The 27,457-nt window shown below is 41.5% G+C and overlaps 1 protein-coding gene across 7 annotated transcripts in view; it reads right to left on the minus strand.

Annotated features, from left to right (window-relative positions):
* The window catches only part of ATP8A1 (ATPase phospholipid transporting 8A1), a 209,931-nt gene that overhangs the window by 14,352 nt on the left and 168,122 nt on the right, over positions 1 to 27,457 (minus strand). For all 7 annotated transcript variants that reach the window (XM_036332572.1, XM_036332580.1, XM_036332553.1 and 4 more), the window contains 7 exons: positions 27,328 to 27,450; positions 23,879 to 23,957; positions 21,001 to 21,062; positions 19,638 to 19,694; positions 18,323 to 18,430; positions 943 to 1,031; positions 140 to 232 (listed from right to left, as the gene is read on the minus strand). In XM_036332572.1, coding sequence (XP_036188465.1) covers positions 140 to 232; positions 943 to 1,031; positions 18,323 to 18,430; positions 19,638 to 19,694; positions 21,001 to 21,062; positions 23,879 to 23,957; positions 27,328 to 27,450 — 611 coding nt within the window. The remainder of the gene's footprint in view (positions 1 to 139; positions 233 to 942; positions 1,032 to 18,322; positions 18,431 to 19,637; positions 19,695 to 21,000; positions 21,063 to 23,878; positions 23,958 to 27,327; positions 27,451 to 27,457) is intronic.

The raw sequence follows: 27,457 nt of genomic DNA on the forward strand, positions 1-27,457 counted from the left end.
TCTCTGATTCCAAAATCTGTCAACAACTCTGCCCGTTCCTTGTTAACTGACAAAATATAAGTTTTACCACTTATTTCCAATCGCTAGTGAAAGAACAATGTAAAATCACTCGGAAAAGAACATATGCAGTGTGCATTACCTTTTCCCAAGCACGACTGCTCCTGGGTCTTGAGATTTTGCCTCCAGCTCCTGCACTTCATCTACTAATGTTTTAAAAGCAGTCCTCTTGATTCTGCAAAAAAAAAAATGTTTGCATGGAAATATTTGTGTGAAGACCAAAGACTTCACAAAGCTGTTTTATTATCACGCCTCTAAGTACAACAGTGACCAGAGGACAACAGTGTTTCAATAGAATATAAAAATTGACAATAACTTTGAGCACTAATATAATTACACAAACAATAGTCTTAAATGGATTAGGTTTATAACATTAAAACTCTCATAGTTATTAAGTAACCATCATGCAACTAACTTTCCCGGTACCGTTTTTTTTTTGTGTGTGTGTGGGAAGAGATGACATTTTAAAACTTATAATCCTAGACATACATTAGTAAAGTTCCAGTCGCTTTCATTCTATATTTTATGTATGTTTATAACCCGGCAAGCAAAAAACTTTACTTCACAACTATTGTTCACTCATAACATATATAAGTGTGTTTGGAGATGATAGAATTTTTCTTCTACCTTCACTGGGTTTTTCAGGCAGATTTCTAAAAACGTCCTCTCCAATATTAACTGAAACTGCCTGCTTTATGTCTTGTAAATTCATTTAGATTTCTAGTTTCTCAATCACTCCTTCTTCATTTATGTGTGCAGAATAAGCGAATACTACTAATTCCTATTCTGCAAACTGCACATCCTGGAGCTGATGTTACAAGTAGAGACATGTGTGGGTTCGCATACACCTGTATTCTTATGTACATAACTGAGTGCTGTACTTACACCTTGTACACCACATCAAGAAGTAAAGAGGCCACAGGGATGAATAACAGGCCCGTCCAAAAGACGCCGGAACTGAACAGCATGGCTGCCTGGGGAAACCACAAGAAACGCGTCATCCATGCTTAGTTTTTATATGACATGAAGTAAAATAATTTTAAGAATCTCATTCTGCAAGAGGGTATACTATAATAACTCTAAACTTGTGAAATACACGAAATCAAAAGCCAAATGTGTTATTTACTACATCTATTTTTTTCCCCATTGAGTGTCTAATATAGCAAAGTTTTATCATTCGTCTTTTCATATTTTTATGAGATTTTTATTGTGGTCAATACATGGAGTAATAAACTTTGGCATTCTTTTATACTTAGAATACATTTGACCTTGGTTTATATCTTTATAATATAAAAATATTTTTGGGTAAATTCAAATATATTCTGGATTAAATTCTCTTATAATACAACATGTAAAATAAATCCTACTTAGAAACTAAATTTACTATTTTTCAAATAAAAATTAATGATTTTTTTAATAAAATATGACATGATAGTAAAAAATTATACAGATAAATAATGAATATATTATAATCAAGTTAAGATAGCTATAACAGTAAGTTTACTCTTTTTAGCTGATATTTTGTAGAATAATCTTAATTTTTGTTTCAAGATTTATGTAACTTGTTTTGATATATTCTATTATTGCTAAACTTAAACCAAATATCTAGTATATAAAAAATGCAAGCAAAAGTGTATTAAAAAGAATTTAATCATTCTTTTGTATCAAATCCCAAATTTCTATATCAGAGCCATTTGGGTTGCAAAAGAATGATTCTATGAAAATTAATAAATTCTATTGGTTATTTGCAATTATAATATAAATTCCTTTGTAATATAATTCGATTACAAAGAGCTTAAAAGGAAGGACTGCCATACAATAAAGCCAAAATAAATATTTTGTTTCACTTCAAGTCTTATTTGTTTACCAAGAGTAAATTTGCAGCAAATATATTGTTATAACCTCATTAAAATGTAGCCAACGAATGCATGTACATTTAAACTCTACTAAAAATCACACAGATCACACGGAATTTTTTTTAAACCAAGTGTGGTTCAGGAATTAAAAATGATCTAGAGTTTAATTCTTATAGGCAGTTTCACAATGACACACAAACAACCCTAACCAATCAATTCTTATAGAACAGAAAGATTACTAATTATGTTTCACATTACCCATCCATTTTGACTCTCACCTGAAGACCAGGAACTGCTATTTAAATTTTTTTTTCTACATGAACACGGGCTTAACGATGCAGTGTTGGTTCAAGAATACTAAGATTTTTTCCCCCCTTTACAGGAACAAATAGCCCTGAATACGGTCAAAATAAAAACACGCGCTCACAAAATTATCAGAAAATAAATGTTGCCACGTGGCTTCGACGAAACAGCACCCATATTCTAGACACCAACCACATGAAAAATATTCACATAAAAGTCACTTTATTTTATAAGCAAAACATGATCTTCGACATGCTTGCTGACATCCTCAATACTGAAAACTAACAATAACTGTGTAAGAGGAAATGTCTATCAAGTCAGGGGGCTTTGTTTGGAGTGAACGAAGCCTTTCAGGATGGTGATGACGGTAAAAAAACCTACATTTCTTTTTTCCTTCTGGGGGGAAAAGGTAAGACTCAAGCTCCTAAGTCACGGCGCTGAAAATACCTATTTTCATTGAGGGGGCCAGAGGAGAAAGCTTTATTCTTGCCTTTGCCACCTTGGATTGAATGTCCGCTGATAGAAAAGGCAGACAGTGCTGGTGGAGCCGCTGGCTGCTAATTCTGACCATTGTGATGGTAACCGGCGCCCCCCATTCAGTCCACAGCCTCTGGCTTTCCCCAGGAACAACAGGAATTGAGGGGGAAAAAAGTTTTTCTGCGTCATATCTGAAAGCCTGTCAGATTTTTTTTTTCTTTTGCAGAGTTAATCCAAACCTAAAAGATTTAAAGCCGGCCTTTGCATTGAAGACAGAGAGGCTCTGTATTTTTTGGATGGAGAGGGGGGAAAATCCCACAGAGGTATTTCCTTCCTTTCTGTACAAGAACGCCCCCCTCCCACTGGAGAAGCGAGTTTTGTCTCTAACTTTTCAGGTCAGCTGGGGAAAGGCGCCGACCCCGCACACAATGGGGGGAACAGGAGCAGCCTGTTCGGGGCTGGACGCGCGCCCCCTCCCAGAGCAGTTTGCAAATTGCTCCGAACGTGGGAGATCGGTGGGCCCTGCCAAGCCTACCCCCCCACCCCCCTTCATCCGCGGCCCCGTGAGACCAAATGCAATGGCCACAAAAGTGGCTCCCAGGGGACTTGAGAAGGGATCAGTCCAGGGAGCCGCAAAGCCGGTGACTGGAGGGCACAGGCCCTGCGCGGGGACAAGCAACCGCTTGTCTCTGCAGAGAGCCGCTGCCTCCATCCACATCGGGCTTCGTGGGCTTCAAAAATGCACCAGCGCGGCCTGAAGACGCAGATGCAGCCGAGGAAGCAGGAACTGCTCCGAAATTTCCACGTGAACTTGCAGAGCAAGGGCGCTGGAAACGACGCGAGCTCAGGTGCATGTAGCTAAGCCAAGGGGCTTGCCCAGAGAAGGGGGGCCGGCCTTCTGAGCACCAACATGTTCCCACAGCAGGGGAACACGTCCTTCTTCACCTTCAGGGTCCCCAAGTCCGGTCTTGTAGACAGAATTTCAATGTGCGACCTGCCCACAAACCTTCAGCAAAAGCGTTCTTAATCCTACAGCCCCTTTTACACTAACGATCAGAGCGCTGTGCTGTGGCTCATTCTCGGATAGAGGGCTGATGCTCTCCAAACAGCAGGCCCTGGGGACCCTAAGACACTCCGTGGACCCCAACTGCGACAGACCGCCCTGGAAGTGGCCTTGGCTCTGCCCTTCCCAGCTCCCAGACGCGGGAGAAGGGGCCCAAGCCTCTGCTTTTTCTCAGCTGCACAGTGGACTGAAGAATTAAACCTGATAATGTTTGTAAAGTGGCTGCTTTTATTAATCAGTGACACTGATGAGTAACAAATGTTTTCTTTCTTCATTTTAATTTTCAAATATCTTTAAACACGCAGTCTTCTGTTCTTCCAAGTGGTCTCTCCCATGAGCTTCAGGCAGGACTTTTTTTTAAATCACATATTAAGTATAAGTCAGCTTAGAAATGTCGTGGCTTCATCATATTATCATAAAAGATTCTTGCCTTAAGACTGACACTGGCCAAAGTAACTAACCACTAATAAATTCCCATTCGTCTCAATCTGCTAATTTAGGAAGCAGAGATAATTTTTTTCATAAAAATTATTAAAGGACTGCATGGGCATAATAATTTTGAAAGGAAAAATGATTTAGAATATAGTGCTGTAAAACAGGTGTTTTTTTTTTTGGGGGGGGGGGAGAGCAGGACAGCAAGATAAATGAATATAAATTCCAGAGGGGTTAAAAGTTAATGTGAATAACAACAAAAAACCAAGAAGTGATTATTAAGTGTTTCCAGTTTTATATATGGACTTTCTTAGCTTAAACACAGTGAGAAAGCTATAAAAATAAATGCTTAAGAGAACTGATTCATAAACATGTAGAAGCGTCACAAATTCAAAAAGAACATCACTAAAAAGCAAAAAAACAAGAATGACTGCCATAGTATATGAAATTCTGCAATAGTATCTGCTTATAAAAATAGACCAATTTTTTTTATAAGAACAACTACAGACCCCAATAGGTAGGAAAAGACCTCAGAAGGTGCTCACAACAGCAGCAGCAAGTAATCAGTAACTTGGAAAAGAAACCAAACCAAATGAGATCCGATTTAACTTCACTGTCACAGGTGAGAGGGGTTTGGTGAAACAGGTTGCTGTGACAATTTATATTCACGTCAGCAATGTACTCGCCTTAGGGAAAGGCGTTGGACAACGTGTATCAAAGACAGGACGTGCGTTCCTGTTTACATGCTAATGCAATTTCTGGAACTACATGTTGCACTCTGGGGCAGCTTTTACAAGTAGGTTAGTAACCAATGAAACTTCTGGGGTGACTAGTCCTGAAAGCACCCCTCTAAAAAGCGTCCCAGGGCCCAGGGTTAGGAAAGGTATATACAAACCCCAGCCACACCCTCGCGGAGAGGCCCAGCACAGAGTAGCACATTTAAGGCTTTGTTTGGCAAATCACAGTAAAGAACCCTACTTCATCGTTTTTTAAAGCAAGATTTCCAAATCTATGGATGGACCTTGGAGCACTTTGCCCACACATTGCTTACCAACACCCCGTGGAACTAATTTGGGGGAATGCAAATATTCACCGTGGGTTTTTTAAAAACACTAAAACATTAGTGAAAACTAGCAGGACCCTCTGTGGCTGGTTAGGTAAACGCACCTGCACGAAGATAATATTATCCAAGCTGTTAGTGACGCTGTTCACAGAATATGATTAGAAAACGGATTGTTATGAAGAGTCTGAATAAAGGGGAAAGGTAAACTATCCTGCTATTCTCTCAGGAGCCTTCTGCTATCACGTAAACACCCCCTAGGAAGGTTGGCAATTTCTATTATCTGTATAGGGACCAGTCACAACACTCCATCTGCTTTAAATCTCTTGCCTATACTTCAGCCACAACTATCCAGCTGTGAACTTGACCATCACACAGGTCCTTCAAACAGATAGATACGTCCCAAATGGAACACACTGCCTTCCCCCTAGGCCTGCGTTTCCTTTGTGCCATCCGTCCAGGGAATGGCTTCAGGGACTAAGACAGAAGCTGGGCTCTACTCTTGAATTGTCTCCTTGCACCACATCCAAGGCACCACCAGGTTCTGTTGTGCTCTAGTGTCTTTGAAATCTACTTCCTGCCAACCCTGCTGCCATGATCCCAGCACCAACAGTTGCTTGTCCTCCAAACAGCCTCCTCGCTGGACTTACTGACTCATTTTGCTCTGCTTCTAGGCCGGCGGCACACGGCAGCCAGAGGGATAGTTCCAAAGTGCAGATCAGATGTGAGCGGTTCTTGGATGAAACCCTTTCGATGGCTTCAGGCCACCGTAGGATAGAGTACAAAGGCCTTAATATGATCTCAAGACCTTTCCTACCTGACCTCTGATTGCTTCCCCACTATCATCTCTCAAGCCAGTCCATCTCGCAATGTGTTTCGGTTCCTGGAACTCGACCCTGCTTACTCTCAACCTTGCGCCCTAGCATCTGTGACGCGGCTGTGCTCCCAAATATTCCCATGGGATGTCACTTCCTTCCTTAGACTTGGGTCAGCTGACCCTACTTCGGGCTTTCATTTTGATGGCACCTGTCACCCATTTTCTAGTTGCTCCTCTGTGTTCCTGTAATACTTAAACTCTGTAAGAGGAAGAAGTAAATCTAAATACATTCTCACAACCCAAGTCCTCAACTACTGAGAGCAGGTGTTCAATAAATAATGTTTGAATAAATAAGTTCTTACAATCTAGTGTTTGGAGAGATTAAAAGTTGAAATACCACAGCCTTGGGACTATGTTCCTGAGATGGGGTGGTTACAGTTTGATTGGTTTTCCTGTGTTCTGGTTCGGAGTTATCCCGGGAGCAGTTTTAACTAGATATTTATGTGATTCGGGGAGAGGGGAGAAGAGGTTGAGCCAGTTCCCTAACTATCCTTTTCTAATGTAGCTTGTCCTTTCTTTTAAAAAAGCTGGGTGGCATGTATTAAAAGCTTAAGCATATTAAACTACCTCCCCCTTCCTTCCATATTAATCAAAATAAATACAAAAAATAAATTTTTATTGATTTCAGAGAGGAAGGGGACGGAAATGGAAACATCAACGATGAGAGAGAATAATTGTTTGGTTGCCTCCCTGCATATGCCCTGATCAGAAATTGAACTGTGACCTCTTAGTTTATAGGTCAGTGCTCAATCACTGAGTCACACCAGCCACGCAAAAGATATATTTCAGTGAAACAGGGAAAGTATGATAACTGGAAGTAACATAATTTTTGTGGGGGTGGGGTAGGGTGAGGAGAAGGGAGGTAGAATGGCCAGGACAGAAAAAAGGTCTTGTACTAGTTCACCACTAGCATTTATTTCTCACGTCCTCTGATCCAAATCTTTATTCTGTGACCTCAGGTACTTTCTGGAATGCTGTGCATTCCATAACCAAAAGCCATCCGCTATGGCTTCCAGTAATTATGTTCATGACATTTGTAGGTAACTTTCTAGGACCTGGTCTTTGCGTAACTTTCCAGTTCTAGCTCCAGACGTTCCCTACATCGGAAACCCCAAACTTGCTCTGCTCGGATCTGTCCTCTCCTGGGAAAGCCCTCCTCACACGTCCAGCCCAGGGAATAGCAGCACCAAGAAACCTTTCCAGACTATCCAAACCGGAGCCTGGGGGGCGCGCCCTCTCCTCTGCTGTCTATCCCCTGTGCACCCCGATCATAAGTAGCATCTTCCGTTCTAATTGCCTGTTAATCTGTTGGTTGACTCCATGAGACTCAAGCTCCTCAGGACATCTCCCTTTTTTCAGCTTCTGCGCCACTGACACCCTGTCTAGGTCCTGGCACATAGGCACTCCATACATCTCAATTGAACTGATTTGAGTTGGGCTCTTATAAAGGATGAATGACATTCTCCATAAAATCAGACAAGGCAGAACACCCAGAAAATAACTGAGGAGAAGGGTGTTTCAGATAAACCCCAATATGTTTGCAATTATCCCCAGAAGCTCTTGATTACTCAGAGACAAAGAAAACCCTTGGCTTGAATTATCCCAAACAAACACACACAATCTTAGAAAATATGCAAATTGTTCCAAACAAAGAAAAGCTTAGAAAATATGCAAATTAGATACCAGATCACAGCATTTATGTGCTCTTTCCCCTTAGATATTTCTGCTGGTGAGGGACTGAAGGAGGGCTGGGCACCCCTGGGACTCTGAACCAATATTCAATCTAGCTGTGCGATGCAAGAAATGATGTTTGAATCTCCACCCTCCAGCAGGGAGTAACAAGAAAACAAATGATTAAAAGAGGAAGGGCTACTTGGGACCTGGATCAATCAGAAGCTAACTTTTTCACAAAAAGTAACAATTGACTCTATATCCATATATACTGAACATGCAAAAGAAAATAGTCTTTCTAAAAAGGAATCAAGAGCACTAGGAAAAGTGTGGCTCTGAAACTTTATTTTCTGGGGATTTAAACTTTATTTACAGTTTCCAGAGGAGTAAAAATAATTAAGAACAGAATGTGTTTTTTGTTTGTTTTATTTTAATCTTCTTTATTGTGCTATTTAAAAAACTTAAAACACCAGAAAAAGTAGTAGAGAATTAGTAACAAAATATTCTTTTTAATATGAGAAATATAATTTTAAAATATTATGATGATACTGAATAAGATGTATAACATAGGGTCAGTTGCCTCAATGCTCAATAGGTTTACTTGTTTTATTATTCTTATGAGTTTCTATAACTTTGCGATGGCTCTGTATGCTATCTTCTCCCCCCCCCCCGCCCCCTTTTTTTAAGAGAGGGAGGAAGGGGGAGAGATAGAGATAGAGAGAAACATCGATCTGTTGCTTCTCATACTCGCCCCCAACCGAGGATTGAACCTGCAACCTAGGTATGTGCACTGACAGGGTATCAAACCCTTGACCTTCCGGGAGGGCGCTCCAGCCAACTGAGCCACAGGAGCCAGGGCTGTATTCTACCTTCTTAAAAACCATCTCATAAAGCATCAATTGTTTGATTACTTTCATGTTAGAGACTTCAAGTTGCCTCCCAATATATCTCCTCTCCCCTTCTTAAATGCAACTTCCTGATTTTTAGCTGGACACCTTGTCCTCCAGCTCAAAAGACTATATTCTGCTGGCTCTTTTGCTGCAGCTGGGTGTGGCCATGCGACTTACTTTTGGTCAATGAGATTTAAGTGGAAATGTGGTGGGCAATGTCTAGGAAAGAGCCTCAATGAGAAAGAGTTCCTTCCTTTCTTGCTGGCTGGAATGCTGGCAAAATGGTGAGGGCTTGCTCTAACTGGTTTGGCTCAAGGGATAGAGCGTCAGCCTGTGGACTGAAGGGTCCCAGGTTCTATTCCGGTCAAGGGCATGTACCTTGGTTGCAGGCACATCCCCAGTAGGGGGTGTGCAGGAGGCAGCTGATGGATGTTTCTCTTTCATTGATGTTTCTAACTCTCTATCCCTCTCCCTTCTTCTCTGTAAAAGAAATCAATAAAATATATTTATAAAAAAATGGTCAGAGCTTAAGCAGCCATTCTGGACTAGGGGGAAGTACACTAAGGTTGGCAATGCAGTAAGAGAGAAGAAACTTGGTCCTTCATGACTGTTTAGCTGCCACACCAGTCCTGGACCGCCTGCCTCCACCGGACTTCTTTTACACTAAAGAGAAATAAACTCCTATCTTGTTTAATGTAGTTACTTTTTTTTTTAACATAAAAAAAACATGACATAAACTTGCTTTGGAGGATACATGGCTAGGGAGGATAAGTGAGGGTTTGAAACAGAGCAGCTTTGGACCATTCCTTGCAAAAATTGTGTCCAATTATGAGCTTTACTGAAGCAGATGGTAGTGACATTCATGGTTTCTTTCATGAGCTTTTCGCATAGAATCCCTGGCATACAACTCGAAAACAAGCTGCCTGGTCTTATGAGCTAAAATGCGGAACCTGGAGGGGAGATCTGCCCTCTGCCCGTCCCACAGAGCTCTTCCCCTCTCTCTGCTCCAGCCACACTGGCCTTTTACTCTTTGCATTTGCCAGGCTCATCTGTGCCTTGGAGCAGGGGTACCCGCTGCTCCTCAACCCTGACATGCTCTTCTTCGCACAACAGGTGTCCATCCCCACATCGTAGGAGTTTCAGCTTAGTTATTCCTCCTTCAAAAAGGCCTTCCTGGAGCACCCATTATAGGCCCTGTAATATCCTACCACCCTGCTTTTGTCCTTTGTGAAATCATCTTTAGTCATTCGTCATTTAAGTAATTTAGTGACCATTCTCCTTCCCACCCCCTGGTTCCCTCAACCTGCTTGCTAATGAGGATCCTGCCCAATTAACCCATTACCTTGACACAGAGCCTAGCACCCATTAAGCACTCACCACATACTTATGGAATGAATTAGTACAAGAATGAATGGACTCCTGAGAACAAAACTCGGCCATACTAGGAGCAGGCTTGGTTCAGCTTTCCATGCCCTGGCACTCTGGGTACCTACGGCATCTCTCATATGATGACACCAACACCCCCTCATTAGCAATGAGATCCTTAAGGGCAAGGACTACGTCTGTCACCCCTATATCCCCTGGTGCCCATCTCAGAACCTGGTGTACATCAGACACTCAACGGCCCCTGGCTCTGCATTGTAGGAGAAAGATGCTGTGCCTACAGTTGCAGCTTCCTCATGACTCCTCTGAAAGCTCTAGCTTTCAGATGTGTGCACGTGTCCCAATTCACCATTCCAGCCATCACATCCATGTCCTGCTTTCCTCCCCAGTGATTACACACAGGCTTCTCTTTACAAAATGGGCTTGGGAGTGGCCACACAGCCAGCTGCCTTAAGAACTGTGATGGTCCGCCTGTCTCCTTGACCATCAGGGGCATGAGGACTGTGACCCTCTCTTATCGGACGGGCTCATAACTATTGGTTCATTGAAGAATGTCTGACAGAGCTTAGGGTAGCTGCTCCCTCCAGGCCCCTTGGCTACACACAGTAACCTTGGATGAAACGCCATCATATCAGAACACTGCCCCACTCTATCAGCAAGAGCCTGTCATGTGACCACTAAATTATCACATGCTATCTAGGTAATTAAAGGCTGAGAGATGAATAAGGACTCTTTTAACCAGGAAATTCCTCATATGTAAAATAATTTATTGTGTTGGTAAAATGGGTAACAGCACCAGTTAAGAAAATCATATCACTAATGTGGTTTATTAATACCTCTCCTACAGGGGTGACACCAAAGGGTTCCACAAAGATTTTTATTGTTTTGCAGAAAGACTTTACAAACCTCAATCAGGAGATCTGAGATTCTGTAAAACACATGCTTGTTCCTTAACTTCAATTTCCTTCAGTAGTTTTATGGATCCCCCAGGCCAGGGAGAGCAGAACCAGATGGCGCTTTGGGGAGGACCGTGCGCTGCGGGTCTGCAAGGCCAAGATCCGTTTAAAAGTTCTGCCGATACCGAGCTTCTGGTATTCATCGTGATATGAAATGATCCTTGAGGTAGCTGGCTTTAATTTTTTAATCTGGCATAGTCATCATAGTGGCTAAAAGATTTTCTTCTGGAAATTCAAAAAAAAAAAAAATACCCAGTAACCTTATCTAGACCAGTCGGAAAAGCAGGCCAGCATATGTTTATATAACACAGCACTTCTCCCCAGGGCCTACCTTGCCCCATAAATTGTTGTGCTGGTGTGAAAAAATACAAGCCGGGTCTGAAAAAAAAAGTCCTCCTCTTAAATCACAACCATATTTGTGAGAGGAGAGGAAGACAGGGACATATTTAAAGACACAGCCAAGGTTGCGACACTATTTCCTCTTTAGTTTTCTTTCTTAAATAATTTCTTATTATCACAGTTTGTACCTTCGTCTAACCCACTTCCCTGCCCCACACCCCTAGGTCAGAATTCCCTTTTCATAGGTAAATATTTCAGTAATTTGTGGCACTGCGATACTTGCTAATCATTACCATTTGCATCATTATTATGGGATGTAGAATTACTGTAATGGAAACAAAGTGCAAAACTATAGGAAGGAATGGTTCCCAAATGGGAACACCCTGCCCACCAACTGAGAACAGCCGTGGGGCTGCACTCCACTCTGAGATATTTGGGGGTGCATTTCCGGTAAATCCCGGCATGTGGAATGTGCTGGAGCAAGGGAAGAAACTACTTGACCAGGTGAAGAAAAACCCTGATCGGTGGTAATGGCAGCTGAGTACATCTGAAGACGGCCATACTACACGCAGATAATGACTGCTCAGCTTCCCAACAAGATGGAAGTGAGTACGTTGGAACATGGGCACCAAAAGGCCTCTAGGCCACTACAGTTGATAAGGCCGGGGGAAGGGGGAGGGGAAGCCTTAGTGCAGAATGAAAAGGTGAGAGAAGAAATGCAAAAGGAACAGCCAGTGGTGTTTAACGGGATGGCTTCTGGCTGGGTTCCCATCCCAGCTCAGGTACGAACTGTGTGACCTTGAGAGAACGAGTTAACCACTCTGTGTCTGTGAAAGAGGTAACAGGGCCAAACTCACAGTGGTGCTATTGAATACTCACATGTTAAATGAGTGATGACATGAAAAGTGCTAAACTGTGACTGACCCTCAGGGAGGAGGGCCTATTATTATTTTAGTGGCAACTGTACATTCTCTGATGATGGGGGCTGACTGGGTTTTCATTTTCATGTGTATATTTTTTAATGAGATGGGTATTATTTGTACCAATATTGCTGTTAAGAAGAGGCAAGAGGCTAGGGTTCGTAGTGCGATGGAATTTCTATAAATGCGTGGGGGAGTTAGGTGGGTGTTGAAAAAGGAGAATGAAATATCTGGGCACTTTTAAAAGGAGATGGGAACACTCTGACACCTGGCTCACGTGAGGGAAATGATCAGGGCCCTGGGGATCCTGAGAAAAAGCAGATAAGCCCGGGGAACCACTCCAAGAAAGATGGCTGCAGGAAGACAGAAAGAGTTCCCATCTGGGAGTAAGGAATAGCAATGTCCCCCCACGCCAACGTATTTAGTCCCTTCCTCAGAGAAAACCAATGGGATTTGAAAAACAACATCACCACTTGGGGTGAATTCTCTGGGTCACTTGCTTTGCTTACCACAAAGTGTCGTGAGATAAAACAAGAAGGCCTGGGATCAAACACAGGGCCTGGAGAACAGGGTGGTGCGTGATAATTGTTGATTCTCTTCCCTCCCCCTCTTAGCGAGCTAGGATTTTCGTTCAACACGTAGAGAAAAATGCCTCTGTCTGCAGATGGGGGCTGCAGAGATGAACCCAGAATGTACATTGGAAATGACTATAAAACCCAGGTCTATGTGTGAATATGCATCCAGCTGAATATAGAAGCATGCGACCTGTACCTGTAAGATGCCTAATTTGTGTCTAATTCACACCCTGAGACCCTGTTAACTAGAGCAAGGGAGTCTGTGCCCTTTCAGTATTTAAGGTGTGACTCTGGGAGAACACAGTGAAGACAACGCACAGAGAATCTGAATCTCAGGAGTTGGCAGGCAACCTCGGGGGGCGGGGGGTAGGGGGGAGTGGGGGTAGGCCAGGGATTTTCGGGTGGTGTACTGCAAGAATTTTTAAAACATGCAATACCTGACTATTTAGTCAGGGGCACTGACCTCTTTTCCCTTGGATCAAGCACATCAAACTTGCCGGCCGCGAGTTTGACATGCTTGCCTTAGGTTGTCAAATAAAAAAATGACAGCAGCCAACACAAAGCTGCCTGATGTGAATGCCCTGTCTTCAACCATAAATATCTAGGTCACATAATAGAGTGGCATCTTATCGGTTATATCACGTAACAAGGTTGCACCTGATTGGTTAATTCTTGGTACCAGAAATTCTTATATACACTACTATAGGCACCTGATACACGTTATTATTGTACACTATTCTTGTGTGACATGCATAATTTTCATGGCAATCAATCAAAAACTATACCTATTTCTTTTGTCAGATTGGCAAAAATAATTTATTTTTTGGTGTGCTGCAGAATTATAGTGCTAGTTTCTGCGTGCCATGAGATAAAAAAAAGTTGGAAATTGCTGGTGTAGACAAATGAGGCCCGGAATTCCTAAGAATCTCTGGTGGCTGACCAGCACAGAAAGGGTTGGTTAAATGAGGCCAGCATCCTGCTCTGATGCTGGAAACTGTTACATGTGGGTCGCTGTATGTTAGAAAGATGTTCCATTTGAGCTGAAATCTGGCTCTCTGTCACCTCTACCCCACTGTTTCTCATTTGTTCAAAACAAACAAGCAAGCAAAAAATTTTATTTAACGATCGTTTACTTAACACTGATTTATGGGCTCCAGGAGCCCAACACTGCGAGGCTGGAGTGAACGAGTGAAGAAATGCAGGGGCAGTGGACACCGAGAAGGGGTGTACGCATCTGGAATGGTCATGGGCTCGCATGTGGAGGGTGGGCTGAGGAGGAGCAAGACCACAGAAATGTCTAGAGAGAGCAGTGCCCTCAGAAAACAGAAAACAGACACTTCCTCTTCTGTGCAAATCCCTGAAATACCGGCAGGGAGTGATGGGCCCTTCACCTCTAATTTGCAGGTTACACACCATGGGTGCTTCGGAATGACTATGAGCGGAGAGCAGCATGGCACAGTGCGTAAGGCTGCGGGCTCCGGGACCAGGCAGCTAAGTCAAAATCTCATCTGTCACTTAGTATGAGTGGGATGTCAGTGAGGTACTTCACTTCTCTGTTTACGTTTTCTCATCTGTGAAATGGTTATAATAACAAGTTTGCTGTGGGGATCCAGTGAGCTGAGGACAAGCAAATGCTAATGGTGTTCCTGGCTAACACGGTGGAGTCTGCCTTGACTTCTCTCACTCCCCACAGCCAGTCTGCAACAAGTCCTATTGGCTCTCCTACCTTCAAAATAGGTTCAGACTCTGACCACTTCCACCACTGCCTCTCACCTGGGTTACTGCAATAACCTCCGAAGTGGCTCATAACACAGGAGTCATAGTCTGGCTATGGAAACATAGGTCAGATCATGACATCTCTCTCTCCAACCCCTCCATGGCCCTTGATTTGACCATGGGTAAAAGCCACAAGGCTCTACGGCGAATGCTAATATTTATACTTACCCTGGTATTACTGATAATAGTAGGTATATTACTATGTCTAGTATAATATATAATTATATTACTGTATTGTAATATATTATATATGTAATATAATAGTAATATGATTTATGTAATGTATAATGTACATGCAATATATAATTATATAGGTAACATATAATCCTATCTAATAAAGAGCTAATATGCAAATAGTCATTGCCCCGTCGCACCATGGCCAGGGGACCTGAGGCCGCGCCCGTGAACCTGAGGCCGTGCCCCCCATCCGGCCCCAGGCTGGGGGACCTGAGGCTGCGCCCCCCGCCTGGCGTGGCTTGACAGGGGTGGGGCCAGCTGGGTCTGGGTGTCGTGCAATTTCGAGGTGTGCGCAGTTGGGTGGGGACTTGACTCTGGGTCCCGTGGCGTGCCCCAAACTCTGACAGGAGGGAGGTTGTCATATACATTTTACTAATTTTCCTTCATCTCTGACACTTGTATTATAGAGAAAGGGCAAATAGCAATATTAAAATATTTCCTCTAATTAATTCCCTTTTAATGTGCATGAATTTCGTGCACCAGGCCACTAGTATATTATAATAGTATTTTGCTATGAAAGTTAACAGATGAATCATTAAATTTTATTCAAGATGGTTGTCCAATTATATATGCTAATATATATATACACACACACACACAACAGATATAAATATTGGAATATAAATAATTTTTTCACATACACACATATGTATGCATCTATATGCATATGTGACTACACTTTAGGTTAAAATATAGTTTTAAGATTAGAAAAATAGGTTAAAATATAGTTTTAAAATTAGAAAAATATAAACTTAAGGGTAGCAACTTCTTTACTGAACTGGATTGTAATAGAACAAATGATTCTACATATAATAAATATGTTCAAAAATTGATTATTGTGCCTGGCCGGTGTGGCTCAGTGGTTGAGCTTCAACCCATGAACCAAGAAGTCACCAGTTTGATTCTCAGTCAGGGCACATGCTCAGGTTGTGGGCTCGATCCCCAATAGGGAGTGTTTCTCTTTCATCGATGTTTCTATCACTGTATCCCCCTCCCTTCCTCTCTCTCTGAAAATCAATAAAAACGTATTTAAAAAAATGGATATTGCTATAAGCATTTTTTGAGATGCATTAACCTAGTGCCCAGGAAATGGTAAATATAGAATATCTATCCTTGAGCATCTGAGTGGCATTCTTGTCATCTTCTTTTTCTGGAGCTGCTGTGAGGCTCATTCATATACACACATATATATCAAAATGCTTTTCAAGCCCTAAAGTACTACATACATTTCAAGTATTATTCTTTTCTTTCAATAAATTAGACAGACTTACATTTGGACAAGCTAGTCAAGCCCAATGCTGAGTTAATCCATTTTTGTAGTTTCAATGGAGCAAAAGCTATTTAAATATTATATTCGAAGTATCAGTATAATAAAACAACAAGAACAAGAACCCCCGTTAGCACGTCCCAGTGTATGTGAAGTGAACAGGAATGTGATGGAATACTGACATTCATTTCACTCCAAATTAAACACAGCATCGCCACAAACCTCAAGAGATGATATGAGGTTTTGTGTTTGGTTAATACTGGGAATTCTACAGGCATGGGTTGAATTGTATTTGGTTGGCAAAAAGCCAATCAAACATCACACTTGTCATAGAAGTAGGTTTTCAAAGATCCCATTCTTGTCATTGAAGCTGTTGGCTACAGTTGCTTACACTATCTGGATCGCAACATCTTTTGTCATTCATTTTGAGGATAAAATATTAAGAAATGAGACAAAATGAGGGCTAATGAAAAAGATGTTAAGTTGGAATTGACCTTGGGGAAAAAATAGAGCACATCAAATAAAAATAAAGAATAGGGTTTTCAAGTGGCATTGTCAGACAGATACAGTCTTTGATTTTATGTCTTCAGGACAGATGGACTCAGCAACCAAGGTAAGAGGGAGATGCATTCACAGCCTTTTCTCTGTTCTTAAAATACACGCTGTAAATTTTCTAAAGGTCACATATTTCAAAAGAAGCCTTCACTTTTGCTGGAAGTGTGTGCTCTTTCATATGTCTGACTTTGAGTAATCCTATATAATAAAGAGCTAATATGCTAATTAGACCGAATAGCAGGACGACTGTCCAGACGACCTTCTGAACAACCTTCCGGATGAAGCCAGGGCTGTGAGGGGCTGCGAGGGTCGGCCGAGGCAGCTGGGGCTGCAAGGGCCAAGACCCTCGCACGAGTTTCGTGTATCGGGCCTCTAGACTATATATATATATATATATATATATATATATATACCTAAGCGACCGTCCGACCGTTCTCCTGGTAGCTATGACGTGGTGCAATGACCACCAGGGGGCAGACACTCTGACCAGTAGAAGAGGGAGACCGATTCGCCGTGGGTTAGGTTGCTCCTGGGGCCCTGTTGGCCCTAAATCTGCTTCACCCGTACCCTGGACCCAGAGATCGGTTTCGGCCTGATCCCTGCCGGCCAGGCCAAGGGACCCCACTGGTACACAAATCCGTGCACCAGGCCTCTAGTAGTATATAATGGCTCTCTAATAAATTTAACCACGAAAAAAATTTTTTTAATGTGCCTGCATTCTGCTAATTTATAAAAAAACAGGATGCTGTCAGATAAAATTTCATGAAAATGATCTACAAACCAGACTGTCAAAAGTGAAAGGTACTCAGGCACTACTTAGGGGCAAGGCGTGTAAGGAAACCACTGGACAGGTTTCCCATGACTATGGGGACACAATGCGCTGGAACGGAGCTCACATTACCCTGATTTGCAAGTTACCGTGAGGTCACAGGAAATCCTGAAATGTTTTCCACATTTTCTTTTATACATTTTATGTCAAATTTCCTGCAATTGAAATCATAAACCCTCCTACTGCTGGAATCTCCTCTGGAGGAAAGGGGATCTTGTGACATTCCCCCATGAACACCTAATAACTCAACTCCTACCAGGGTAACAAGAAACTGAAAGACAGAACTGAAAATGGACTCTGATAAGGCTGAAATGTCAGATGCCCTAACTCTTTCGAAATGAAAACCAAACTGATGTTCTTAGGACAACTCTCAAAGTGCATTTAATCTAGTGACGGTGGGCTTTTCTTTAGAATAAGAGATAACAGAAGAAATGATAGACTGTCCCAAAGACATAAGCCCACCATTTCCCCAAATCTCTCATCCAAAATGTATTTGTGGATTTATGTTCTAATTTTAAAATGGAATTTTCTATGTGGATATTCTTAACGTGATTCACGCTCCTGACAGCCGTACTTTATTGTCCCCACTATGTTTATGAAAGGATCAGTTAGATTTAAGTAAAAGGCCCGCATTTAAAATATTCTCTCAGGATTTATTACAACTGTGGAATTTAAAAATAGCTTTTAAATGGTCAAATGCTCCATTTTAATGTAAATCCAAGCCAAACGACTCAGGTTCCTTCATGAATAGAATTTTTTTTTAAGGTTTGTTGAATCATGAGTTATGAGGACACATTACCTCTCCTGACATGTCAGGGGCCATCGGGACAGCGGGCCACAGAGATGAGTAGATTCCAAAGAACACCACCCAGAGCGCGATGCTGCCCCAGATCGCCACATGGCTGAACTGCGGAGAAAGGGGATCGGAGTCAAAAGACCTTTAGGTAGAGGGAGTACACAAACACTAACAAAGCCTTCACAAATTCCCCGATTAACTTTTTATTACATCCATGAAATATTATCTCTGGGCATTTCTAAATAAGTGTGTGTGTGTGTGTGTGTGTGTGTGTGTGTGTGTGTGTGTGTGTGTGTTTTAACTGGATCTTCTGTTAATTGCTAATCTTTTCTCACAACAATTATGATGTCTGTGGTCCTGGCATTTGGAACTGTTCTTTCTCTACCTCCTTTGTGGGTCTCTCCTCTTAGTCTTTTTTATTTTTAGAGAGAAAGGAAGTAAGGGGGGGTGGAAAAGAGAGAGGTAGAGAGAAAGAGAGAGAGAGAGAGAGAGAGAGAGAGAGAGAAACATGGACGGGCTGCCTCTTGCATGCCCCCTACCGGGGATTGAGTCCAAAACCCGGTCATATGCCCTGACTGGGGAATCGAACTGGCAACGCTTTGGCGCATGGGACAATGCCCAACCAACTGAGCCACACAGGCCAGGGCACTCTTATTTTTTTTAAATCCCCTACCATTTTTAAGCTTCCTTGATTTTTCTCTCTGCATGCTCTCACTGAAAGATGTTAGACATTTGTGTGAATACTATTTTTTTTTTTGTCCATGAGAATCAAATCCAAATTTCTTATGCCAATCTTTCCCCTGAGCATCAAACTTAAATTTTTTTTTCTTTTTTTACTAAATCTGTCTACCTGGATGTGACTATACTTCAAAACTAAGGTACCTAAAATGGAACTTGTTTTATCCATACTGGATATTTACAAATGTCTGAGGACAAATCTTTTGCTAATATTATTAGCCTTCAGAATCATTTTGCATTAGGTTTTCTGCCAAACGCCAGTCTTGAGACACAGTCTACTGAGAAACAATTCCTTGTCTGTAAGTTTAAAAGCCTCCCCTATTCCTGGGATATTCACAATACACAATTATACATTGAAGGCTCTGAGAAGTCTTGTGGTAAATAAACTTGTTATACTCAATATTTCCAAACAAGAATCCCTGGTTCTCTCTCCTCCATCCCTGACCCCCCACAATTAACAACCTGTAGAAGGAACTAGGGCTAAAGGATACATAAAGTCAGATTGAAAAACTACAAAAAAAGTGGCAATAACACATAAGTAAACGTGACATTTCTTGGTTGAGATAAGAGATACTCTTACCCATGTCCAATATGATGTCTCCAATCCAGCTTTCAAACACACAGTTATCACCACAAACTAAAACGCAAGGGAAAATGTTATTTTTAAAATAAATACTATAGTTCATAGAATGATTGAAAGTGAGATATATAAAGAACAAGTACCTCTGAATTAGATGATCGAACTACATTATTCCCAGGCCTTTACATCTAACAAGAATCAAGTGAATTGGCCGTTGGCTGAACATTACGACCAGAACTGTCCATCAGCATTGCACCCCCGCCTCCCCCTCAGCCTTACAGTCCATCCACAAGGCCCCTGGGCATGTGTCTGCCTGCTTCGTGTGCACTTCATGAATAGTGATGGAGGCTATGTCTGCAGTTGCTTGGGTTTTAAAGCCTGCTTTAATTTTACTTTATATCATTTTTAATGCGTAGGGCCCCCTACTTTCTGAATTTTAAAGATCATTCTAAAAGTAATATAAATGGATATTTAGAAATCTAAACACTTACTTTGTAACCTAACTTACAGTAAAACTCTGCAGAGCAGGATATAAGAGCTTGTTATATGCTGTAAATACCACCCCTCATCGTCGGTGACTATGCTACTAATTCTGAAGTAAGGGAACGAGGTTTAATGAACCGCCCTGTGTTTTCCATGGGATCACACAATGGTTACATGGACTTGGCCTGGAGTCAGACCATGTGTGCTCAAGACTCCATCATTTATTAGCTGTTTCAGTTAAAAAACAAGGCAAGTTCCTTGACATCTCTGTCTCTCAACTCCTTCATCTGTGAACTGGGACTGATAAAACTTACCTACCTTATTGGGATTTGAGTATAAAACACTAAGAACTGTGCTTAGCACTGCACTTGATCAATGATTGTATATTTATAATTAATACAATTTTATACATTGTCAGTAGTCAAGGGAAGTCTACAGTGATGAAAGTGTGATGTTGGTGAAATGTCCCCAAAGAGTGGCGATTTCTCTCCCATCATAGTTATCATGAGACTCTAGAATAATCACTGCTTAAACACCCAAGAACAGTAAAAGCAAAAACATTAACAAGGACAGTAAAATAAAACTGAGGAAAAAGGGATAAGGAAGAGAACAAGGGCAAATGGGGGGAGGAATAAGAGTAAAGAGGGAATATTGAAAATAATAGCAACCAAAGTACTATAAAGTCAGTGAACCTCAATGACATTTTAATAACCTAACGTGGAACCATCTTTTACTAATCAAAACATCTCATTTCATTCTTAAAGGGAAGTGCAACGAACCCTTAAATCCAGAAATGCAGGCATTTAAATTTGAAAATAAAATGAGCACATATGAAAGGATTCCCTTTTACATGCAAACCAGGCAAATGTCCTGCACTCACCGTGTAAACAAAGTTGCCCAACAGCAGATAGTCGGAGGTTTTCCCATTTCCAAACACAGTACCTACATGAAAAGAAGAGAAGCTTGTTAGAAACGAAAATAAACAAGGTCCTTTCAGAATCCATTCAAAGATAAATCAACTCAGAAGTGGTGAGCAAAAGAATGGTAACCAAGGGCCACACAATGGAGCTAGAAATAAGGCTAAAAAGTGTACTGACGGAGTCTCACAAAGTTGCTATGAATATGGGTCACAAATTGAAAACAAATTTCCATGAGCCAATATGAAGGAAACCTGACTTGCTAACCAATTCTCAGGGTCCATGAGATAAAAAAAAAAAAAAAAAAAAAAATCAAACTAATTGTTCAAGCGAAGCTTAATGCTGTGAGCACTGAGACAGGAGGAGGCCTCTGAACCCTTAAGAGAGAACTTTAATAACAATATAGATGAGGGTTTAGGAAGCCTTCAAGGGTATTCTTAAAATTAAACCGACTTTTTGGGTTACTGTGAATGTTTTTGTTGATTTTTAGAGAGAGAGGAAGAGAGAGGGAGAGAGGGATCAAACCTGCAGCCCGGGCACGTGACCTGACCAGGTATAGAACTGGTGACCTTTTGGTGCAGGGGAGGATGCTCAACCAACTGAGCAAAACTAGCCAGAGCTTGACAGCTTTTTCAATGCGGGTGCATGACAATGAGGAATGTAATGACTGCTAGTGCAGTGACATCTCTATTGTGCCAAGGTACCAGCAGTTTTACCCACCACTGCTTTTGTATCAGCGGTGAAAAAGATAAACAATGTCTTGATAATATTACAAAATATTTGAAACTGAAATTTTGACCTCTTGGACCTAATGGACCACTAAAAAGAGATAGGTATTCCCAGATGTCTGTAGACCACACTTTGAGAACTGCTGAAGTAAGGGAATAAGTAAGTTTATTTGAAAAAGTAAACTTTGACTGGAGAACTTGTCTAAAATCAAGGCATTCTGAATTGTACGCTGGATTTCAATATCCCATGGCTCCAAAAAGTGGAAGTAATTCAAATATCCATCAACTGATAAATGGATAACAGAATGTGGTATTGACAGACAATGGAATAGTTTTTGGTCAAAAAGAGGAATGAAATACTGAGTTATGCTGCAACAAGGATAAACCAAGGTCACATATGACATGATTCCACAGAGACAAAATCCACAGAGGTGAAAATTTGTGGACACTGGGGGCTTCGAGGAAGGTGGAGAGGAATGGGAAGTGACTGCTAATGGGGATGGATCTCCGTTATGGAGTGATGGAATGTTCTGGCATTAGACAGTGGTGACATTTGCATTATTCTGTGACTATACTAAAAACCACTGAATTGTGTAATTTAAAAAGGTGAATTTTATGGTATGTGAATTGTATCTTAAAAAAAAAAAATTCCCAGTGTGCTTCCCTAGTCTAAATCTACTTTAATTAGATTTCTCACCACACTCATTTTCGTGGCCTAGAAAATGAGAAGTATTTACTGCAGCACTGGCAAAGCAATTCATAAAGACGCGAGATCAAAATCTCTGACTAGAGCATGAAACTGCTGCCTTCTCATAACACTCACCCGCCCCATTCATGCTGCAGGCCCTTGTTAACACGCTGACAATGCACTGAGTGCCTACAATGAGCCAGGCTCTGTTCTAAGTACTGCACATACAACAGTGAACTAAGCGAACAATTCCTTCATCTTCTGGAGCTTTGATTCCAGCAGAGGAGAAAGACAATAAAGAATAAGCAAAAATGCCACACCTCCATGGACAAGCACCATGAAGAAGAAACAAGACGACAATGGGATAGTGACAGGGGCAGTGGGGACAGGGGTGGCTCTTTCAGATGAAGGTGATCTGAGAGGGCCTCTCTGAGCATGAACCTGGGGAGTGAGGGAGAGAGCCGGCAGGAACGTCTCGGTGAAGAAAGGATGTGCACGGAGGCATGGGGAGAAGGGAAGTGGGGGAGGAAATCAGATGAAGGTCGAGGCTGTGGATTCTGCCCTGTGTGTGACAGAAGTCTGTGGGTTTTGAGAAAGGGGCGCTGGGTCTGATGTACATATTGCAAGGACCGCTCTGGCTGCCGGGGGAGAACAGACTGTGGGTGAGCAAGGACCCATGGCCAGCCCTCTTCCGTGGGCAGTCATTAACTCGCAGTCAGCGAGGCATGGCCTGTACCTCCAAGAGACTGACAACCCCCTGGGTGGAGTTTTAATGGCTAGTTTGGGGGCACAGGCACCGGATGGCCAGCTGTCTTCCTCAGGGTCCCAAGGCAGCTCCAGCTTAAGCAAGGCCGAGATCTCTTTTCTACAGTGGCCACTTCATCATTTTTATGCGTATAGGAAATTCACCATGATCCCATTTCTCAAAGCTGACAGAGTCACTCCACTTCCTCCACACAAGCAGAGAAAAAGCTTACACTCCACGCTGAACGCAAAAACAGATTAAAACTCTCATTCAAGACATCGGCTCAAGTCTACTTGGAAATACTAGCATGTCTGATTAGGCACAGCATCAAGAGCTTGATACAAGCCTCGTAGGTATAATAAACAGACTACATAAAATATTAGCACCATTGTCTTCAAACAATGCATCAACAGAGGACAAAAAGAGCCCTAAAATTTAATTCCCTGCAAGTTGGGAAAACATGAGAAGTAGAGAAGAAAGGCTTTGCATATATTAAATCACTTTCTCCCAAAGGAATAATAAAACTCTTAGGAGGGTGTACGACTTTTGGATGCATGTATTTTAAGTTGAGGAAGACCATATAATGAAACTGCGATGAGTTTTAACATATCCTGACAATGAGCTAGTTTTCTAAAAAAAGTAAAAAGTCATCTATTAGCATTCGTACCCTTTCTACTTACCATACTGGAGGGCTTTTAGTGGAAACCAAAACAGAATGACGGAGTGGAAGAGGCCATTTAAACAATGAACCCAGAAAACCTGGGGGAAAACAAAAATCCATGAGAACCATTTGCGATAAACTAGCTCTGTGAACTCTGACCTCTCTTTTTATCTGTGGGCTAGATTCACAGAACGTGGCTCTGTCGGGCCACCGCTGTGAATTAATAGAACTGACAGACACTTTCTGCCTCTTAGACCTTCATGGGTCATTTATTTATTGTTATGTTTCGCAAAATGTTTTTGCAGCTTCACTGAAATTTCTCGTACCTTTTAAAACCAAGCATTAAAAGTTTAAATTTCTGCCTGAAAAAGAAAAGAAAATTTAAAATAATGCAGAGCCTGAAATTCTTTTAAGGAGGACCATATTCCTAATTGCAGAAGAAGAGAGTTTTGAAAAGATCGTAATTTGGTCAAATCCTTACTTTCTCTTTCCCATGTGAAATAAAAATGTAAACTTTTCAATGGTAGGGATATAATGCATTCATATTCTCTCTCGGTCTCTCTCCATATATAGGTATTTTATACATATACACACATATTATATACGTAAACTAGCAGGTATTACATTTAAATTGTGTAATTCCTTAGAGTAAAGCATTGTCAGTATAACTGAATTTATAAAAAGCTTTTCACAATTTTTAATACCTGTCAACATCAAACTTCCTACAGTTATAATATCATTTAACAGTTTATTGGTTTGTACATCGATTGTATTTTAAGAAGAACAAGAGAGCCAGTATCACTGGAATGCTCTTTGTAACATGGCTAGGAAAGATTAAATTCTAGAAAAACTGTTTAGCATTCTTACGGCCCTTTGAACAATCGCAGTTTGTCATTTAAAAAGTGATTCTTGCATGCCAGACTTATGCTAAATAAATTGCCGTGTATTAATAGTTTTAAGCTGTTCAAACAACAGAAATTAAGTTGCCTGCCTCCCAAAATTTTCCACCGTGATTTCAATCTCCTTTGTTAGTTCACGCAGCCACACTGGATTGTATGATCCAATTTACGCTCCAATACATTACACATTTGAACTTGTGTTCCTCATTAACCTTTGTCTCCTCTCCTCACTATGTCATCACCACACGTTTTCATTTGACAGAAAGCACAGGTGGGTGCAAGAAAAATTAGTTCTACTTTTCCATTTTCCTGACCGCTACTTATTGTCACATGCTAATCCTTTAACCCCTGTCCTGACCTCAGAACCTCCGACCCTTTTTACCATAACAAACGTAATCACCGTCATTCAGGGCAACAATGCTGCTACACTGGGGGCCCACGGCAACCGCTGTGTACACAAGTATGCATTTTGTGGCCATTTGCCCCTGAATTTTAAAACACGTCTATGGGGTTTAATCAAAGAATCTTCACTGAAATCATTAGAAAAACCCATCAACCCTCCCTATAAAAAATGGTGGGCAGTTCATGTGTGTACAAATTCTCAAATGGATACAGAAGTTCAGGGATGGCAAAAGTAGGTTTACAGTTGATCATAGGGAAGAAGACAAATAATAAAATAATATTACAAGAATGAACTCTTTCATGTACTCACAACTGGAGACCTACTTTTGCCCGCCCCTGTTTAATCTATTTGGGTTGATCTGATGACTTTTTGAAATGCATGGGCTCTGCAGACAATGAAATACTTTGTAAACAACCAAAAAAAAATTGTCAAGTTTGCAAGGAAGGATGCATCCACATTAAAACTATACTACCCGGTACATCTTATCCCAGGCCACAAAAACGCGACGGTGCAAAGGGCATGCGAGGATGTGGCTGTCCAGGAGTGGCACTGGGTGATCCTGTGGAATCTATGTTTATAGGCGACAGAACCATGGCCCAGTGTGTGGCTGAAAAGTTCACTCTGGAGGGAGCACTGTGGTGCCTGAGCCACGGTCGTTTGGGGGCCTGTGGCTGAGGTTGATACAAGAGTCTAGGTTGCTAAGAATTATTGTTCGTTGTCAGCATGTCTGAACATGCCGAGCTCTCAGATCAATTTTTCAGGGAAATAAGAGCTCGCACAGCACTGTGGCTGCCTACCTGAAAATACCCACCGTAGGTAACGAACGTTACGGCAAGGTGGTGGCATTGAAGACAAACTGGATATCATAAATAAGTTTTAAAAAATCCAAAAACAATTCATTCAAAAATAAAGGCATAGACATTTCATATCATAAATTGGAATAGTTTCAAGAGACTACTAAAAATACTTTCCAGAACTAATGGTCTTAAGCCCAAGAACTCTCATTTTTTTTTAAAAAAAAACTTAACCATATTCAGTTACTTAAAATAATGCCATCAAGTTGTATGTACGTGTACACCTGGCCATGCGTGCACAGTGCATCCATGAAGACCTCATCTCAGAAGATGAACAACATCCTGGCTATAAACTCAACACCAACATTTATGGTGTGAGGTTAGAGACGCTGAAACACCTGTTTCATTTTATTTTCTTGGTATACTCAGAAGAAATGTCATTTGAGAGCTTCAAAAATATTTAAGATTTCCTACACTAACTGTCCTGAATTCAAAACACCCAATCTAGGTTACATCTCATTATTAGTAACATGCTAACAGACATGTACTCTATTAAATGAGAACAATTCTGTTACTTTTATTATAGTTTCAAAATGACATCCATCTTGACTGTTAGAAAATTAAAAAAGAAAATTCTGCCTCACACTAAACCAAAACTAGAATTCCTAGAAAATAGTTTAGAACATATACTTGCAGGGAAGGAAACTGCAGAAAATGAGCTACTTTTGTGGTTGGGGTGAATAAATACCAGGGAGCACAAGAGATGACAATAGTCCATGCCATGTTATGCAGGATAAAAACCCAGAATATGATTTTATGCTGGCTATTTTATCTTGTATTTTAATTTTTATGGCTTGGAAATACTGAGTGTTATGACTGAGGTTTTTTTCCCCAGAGACTATAATTTGTAATGCTCGATACAAACAATATAATACTCAGCAGAGGACAAAGTTAGTTCATAAAACAGGTAACGAGTAGAGAATGCTCCACCGCCCCTCACCACCTCACACATGTAAAGAAGTCCCGCTCAGTCTTGGGTGACCGACCTCCGTGAAGGGCAAGGCTGCAGAGACCAGCAGTCAGGGGCCAAAGGGACCCTCACGTCTGTCTGTCTGCCAGACCCAGTTCCCTGCTGCCTGGCAAGTCCCAGTGAATCACGGTTACATTTTAATTTTATAACAACACAAACAAAAACCTTGTCAGTCCATATCAGAGCCTTAGGTAAGCCTGACTCACCACGGTCGACACCCTGGAGTTGTTTCCCTGGTTCTGGGAGACCAGATGCCCCAAGTAATTAAAGCAGCAAAGCAACCCCCCCTCTCCTCCTCTTCCCCCCACCCCCCCGAATGTGTGGCAGGACGCCATATCCTACCTTGGTGTTGAAGTCCAGGGCGTTCTGAGACGTTTTGTATAATTCAGGGTACTTCAACATATTCTCTTTCCTGCATGATCTCTCAAATATGCCCAGCGTTAAGGGAGGCATTGCTGTAAACATCTGAAGT

The sequence above is a fragment of the Myotis myotis genome, unplaced genomic scaffold (genome assembly GCF_014108235.1).
Source record: "Myotis myotis isolate mMyoMyo1 unplaced genomic scaffold, mMyoMyo1.p scaffold_m19_p_1, whole genome shotgun sequence".
NCBI classification, from domain to species: domain Eukaryota; kingdom Metazoa; phylum Chordata; class Mammalia; order Chiroptera; family Vespertilionidae; genus Myotis; species Myotis myotis.